The sequence below is a fragment of the Anopheles bellator genome, chromosome 1 (assembly GCF_943735745.2).
Source record: "Anopheles bellator chromosome 1, idAnoBellAS_SP24_06.2, whole genome shotgun sequence".
Lineage (NCBI taxonomy): Eukaryota > Metazoa > Arthropoda > Insecta > Diptera > Culicidae > Anopheles > Anopheles bellator.
In genome coordinates this window covers 5,417,073-5,421,353 of record NC_071285.1, presented here as the reverse complement: position 1 = coordinate 5,421,353, position 4,281 = coordinate 5,417,073, and the positions used below count along the sequence as shown (strand labels likewise).

At 51.4% G+C, this 4,281-nt stretch overlaps 1 protein-coding gene across 1 annotated transcript; it reads left to right on the top strand.

The window, feature by feature from the left end:
* Positions 1–2,414: 2,414 nt before the first annotated feature.
* On the top strand, positions 2,415–3,569 carry LOC131216555 (leucine-rich repeat domain-containing protein YddK-like). Its single transcript, XM_058211070.1, has 2 exons — positions 2,415–2,508; positions 2,570–3,569. The coding sequence occupies exons 1-2, from the start codon at positions 2,492–2,494 to the stop codon at positions 3,447–3,449; spliced, it is 897 nt and encodes a 298-aa protein (XP_058067053.1). The 5' UTR covers positions 2,415–2,491; the 3' UTR covers positions 3,450–3,569.
* The last annotated feature ends 712 nt before the right edge of the window (positions 3,570–4,281 follow it).

Below are 4,281 nucleotides of genomic sequence, written 5' to 3'. Positions count from 1 at the left end.
TCCGTAACGCGCAGCCCACAGTTCCAGCCTTTCTGGGAAGAAGAAATATGCTAACCGACCGTCGGAGACCGGGCGCAGCTTCTTCTGGGTAACGGTTTGGTTGTGCGCGACACGCAAGGAATAAATTAAACGAGTTTATTATTAACTGTCACCATCCGGCACGGCACGGCGAGCAGGACGATACCGGACGATGCAGTTTGTTGCACCGAACGAACGCAGCTTCCGTGTCGTCGCTCGCTACATAGTTAGGACGAGCGTCCGTCTTACCATGCCCGCTCACTGCCCTAATGCTGTAAGAGGCCTTTGCTGGCCGAAAGGGGGGGACCTGTGGATAATTGAAATAATAATTGCATTTTCTACAAAATCCACTCGACACCGGTATGGAGTTCACACTTAATTTTTGACCGTTTTTATTAACTCCACTGTCAAGAGCCTTTACCACGAGGATCACATTTGGCAATGCGAATCCTTCGTTTGGTGAGTAATTTTCAAATATTTAACGTTTTTCGTATTTTCCATTTTGCATTATCTACTTCGAATCTCATTTATGTTTTCTTTTTCCCTTTTAATCATAAGTCTATTCCGGTAGATGGCTAACTAATCTTGAGGCTCGCTTTTAATACCCTTTTAGCTTCCTTTTCGCCATTTCTGCATCGACCCGTACCTGAACGGTGGACACATTCAATTACACTCTTAAGCTATCCATTGTGAGCCGGAACGATCCGCTCAACACTAAGCCACACTGCGGCTAGGGGTTCGCTCCACTGTGGGCCATAAAGCTCCTATCGCAAAACGACCACAAGAAACATGGCCCCGAGAGCTCCGAGAATGAGTCACCCGATAAGCATAAAACCCCCGTGGTGGCCGCAACATCGAACAAGGAAAAACCAGGAGCTATATCCCGGTGAAAGTTATGGACCCGTGCGCGTGCCTTAGGCACCATCGGCCTCCGGCACGCCCTCCGAAGCCGCCAAAGGTGGGTGAACCGACCGACACACCGGTCCAGAGGTTCAGGCTAATCGAATCCGGTGCCTCTTTGGCGTAGTAATTGACTTCAATTAAGATACAATTGCACTTTACGACCGTGCACTCTGCACCGGCTCGCTTGCGGCTGATGGGTGATAAGACCCCGAAGCGAGCCCTCAACCCAGAGACCCCCCGAGGGGAAGAGACGGTCTTAAGACGGACACCAAAGCGCACTGTTTGTGTTTAGATAGCACATGCAAATAAGAGCGCGCATCAAGTGGGTGGCCACCCTCAAGAACACCCTCATAATAGCCAACTACCGGCTACCAGCGAGCGTCTGAAGAGCAAATAATAAAAGGTTATTTACGGCAAACAATAATAAAATTACACTCCAGGGTGTCCACAATGTAAATAGAAGCAAAACTGCGAAAAGCAAACACGCTAAAGAGCAAAGAAGACTAGTTAAAGCAGAAGAAATGATAAATTAAAGATAGAAAAAAGGTGGGAAGCATACTTTAATCAAGCATTACAGAAAATCAGTCAATTCTAACTAAAATGTAAAACGCAAACCTAAAATACATAATCACAAAAGTATAAAAATATTAAAACTGCTTTGAACTGTCGAAACGATAAAAACCCGAAAAGATGACAAACAAGACATATAAAACCGAAACAAAACGATACGCGCCTTCCGCATTAGTAATGCGCTTTTACAAATAGACAACGAACAACCCATTCGCTGGCCACCACGCGGACATGCGTCATGCGCCTTTGCCTTGGTCCGTCCTTGTCGTCGTCATGTTGTGCCGTGGATTGAGATGTCGATTTGCGTTTCCACCGATTTACCGTAACTGGCGCGTCTCCGCAGTTACCAGTTTGCAGCGTAGTGGAACGTTGCTTTCGTGACACACGAGAGCGTGTAAAAATGCATGTCGGAACGGCCGTCGAAAACCTCCAAGCATATCTAACATCTCACAGTCCAGACGAGTCGTTCTTGACTTTTACAAGCCATTCTCTGTAGAGTCGCGGACTCACGGCAGCATGACGGTCACTCCTTCTTGTGTGCCCCGTCGTTGCCGTGTCTAATTTCAATTTAAATTCAATCACGAGTCGTGTGCCCGGTGTTCCGGTGTTTTGTTCCCTTTTGCGAGGGGTTCTCGGAGTCGGACTCGTCTCGACTCGTTGGATTGCGATGAATTGCAGTGTGACCCTGGGAGAGGATCGCCGAGTATGAGCTGCAGAGGGCTTTCTAGGAGTACTGGTTAGCCAAATTACACACGCGTTACATCAGCACGCACTAGGACGCCAGGCCGCGCAAAATGCTGCGCATCCCACGCCAAACAAGCCGTTATCTGTGCCGTACTAATTGAGGACGTCTTTCCGGCTCGCCTCTGGCTAATCCTAGAGACGTATAAATATGTTGCCGGCGCTAAATAGTCGCACCAGCGGACCCCGGGCGGTCAGTTTTAGTCCAGTGCTAAGCGTGTAGTGTGCTAGGAACTATCTACAGAGACCAGAGTTCGAGATGGCAAGTGCGATGAGGTGCGTGCAAAGAAAATCCGTCCCTTCCGGAAAGTCCCTAAAACGGAATGTCTTCTTCCAGTCTGTCGCTGATGTTGCTGTTGGCGGTGCTGGACCTCGTTGCCGGTGGTCGTAAGCTGGAATGCAGCGAGCACCGGGAGCTGGAGTGCGAGATCTCCAACTTCACGATCGTCGAGTCGATGGATTTGTCCGAGTACGAGTTCCCGGACCATCCGCACCTGGCGATCGGGACGTACCCGCTGTCGGACGACTCGACGTACGTGGTGACGATCACGAAGGAGCTGGCCGATCTACTGCAGACCACCGAGAAGCTGGAGATCCAGAACGTCTCGCTGCAGACGATGGTCCTGTGGAGCAATCTGCGTACGCTTGATGCGTCCCACAACAGCTTCTACGATCTGGTGGTCGAACCGGGCCACCACTACCAGCTACGCGAGCTGAACCTTAGCTTCAATCGCTTCCAGTCGATCGACTTCATCCAGGCGTTGCCCGCGCTCCGGACGCTCGATCTACGGCACAACTACCTGGAGACGGTCGATATGTCACTGTTCCACATGGCCACCGACCTGTGGAAGCTGAACCTGGCCAGTAATCGTATCCAGACCATCACGACCGATGGGTCACTCCATCTGCCGCGCCTATCTACGCTGCTCCTGAACGACAATCTGCTGGCCGTGCTGGACGGGAGCGAGTGGCGCTTCAGCATGCTGCAGGAGCTGAACCTGGCCCGGAACCGACTGCGGTACCTGAGCATGTGCGAGGTGAACCACTCGTTCCCGCACCTCCAGACGCTCTACATGGACGAGAACCGTTGGGAGTGTGGCCACCTGAACTCCACCGTTCGCCAGCTCCACCAGCTCGCCATCAAACCGATGGCGTACTACGACGTGGACGACGAAGAGCGCTGCGGTAGCACCGTGGAGGGCATCTGCTGCTACTAGGCCGAAGGCCGAAGACCGGCCAATCGCACTTTCAATTTGTGTACCAACCACCCCTAACCCACTGTGGCCCTATCAATAAAAGGGAACGAGCTAGTCGCGCTTTGTGCTGGCCGGCTGTAACCCTCCAGAACCAAGGTACCGAAGCATGATTAATAACCCACAGAACCGTCACTCACTGTGTGTGGGGCACACGACTTTGGAGCGCGGTTATCAAGATTCCAAAAGTGCCTCCGATCCTATCGACCGTCTTTGTGCCTTTGGCCGTCTTTAAGAAGTTCTCGTGGGGTGGCTTGCGGGCCCTCCGTCCCGGTATCGATGATCTTTCGCCCTCGGCCTATGATGCAGCGTGTTTTGTTTTAATGTCACGGTGCAGAGTAAGGTGCAGCAACGAGGGCTCGATTGAGGCAGCCCGTGGGTGACCTTCCCCGGAGTCGTGAAACATGAAAATGCAATTTGCCCACCACGCGCAGTAACCCCGCTGTGGCGCAAGGAACCAATTGAAGGCACGCAAATCGAATGCAAGGCGCTATTTTTTATCGGGAAGATCACCCGACGACGGACAGCCGGTCCCGACAAACTAATTCCGTTCTGCGGTCAAATTCTGTTTGGAGCCCTGCCTTAAAAGATCTGGACCGATTAGAGGATACAACGAATAACCTTGAGGGTCCCCCAGCAAGTTCCTACTCTCTTGTGGAAGTAGTTCTTTTACACGTCATCGACAGTCTTAACTGCAGACTACAAAAACAACACATAAAAAGACACAAAAGCCAGCCCGAATGACGTGACGGCTATTTTTGGCCAAACAAAAACTTCGGCAACCGTCGCTTGAAAG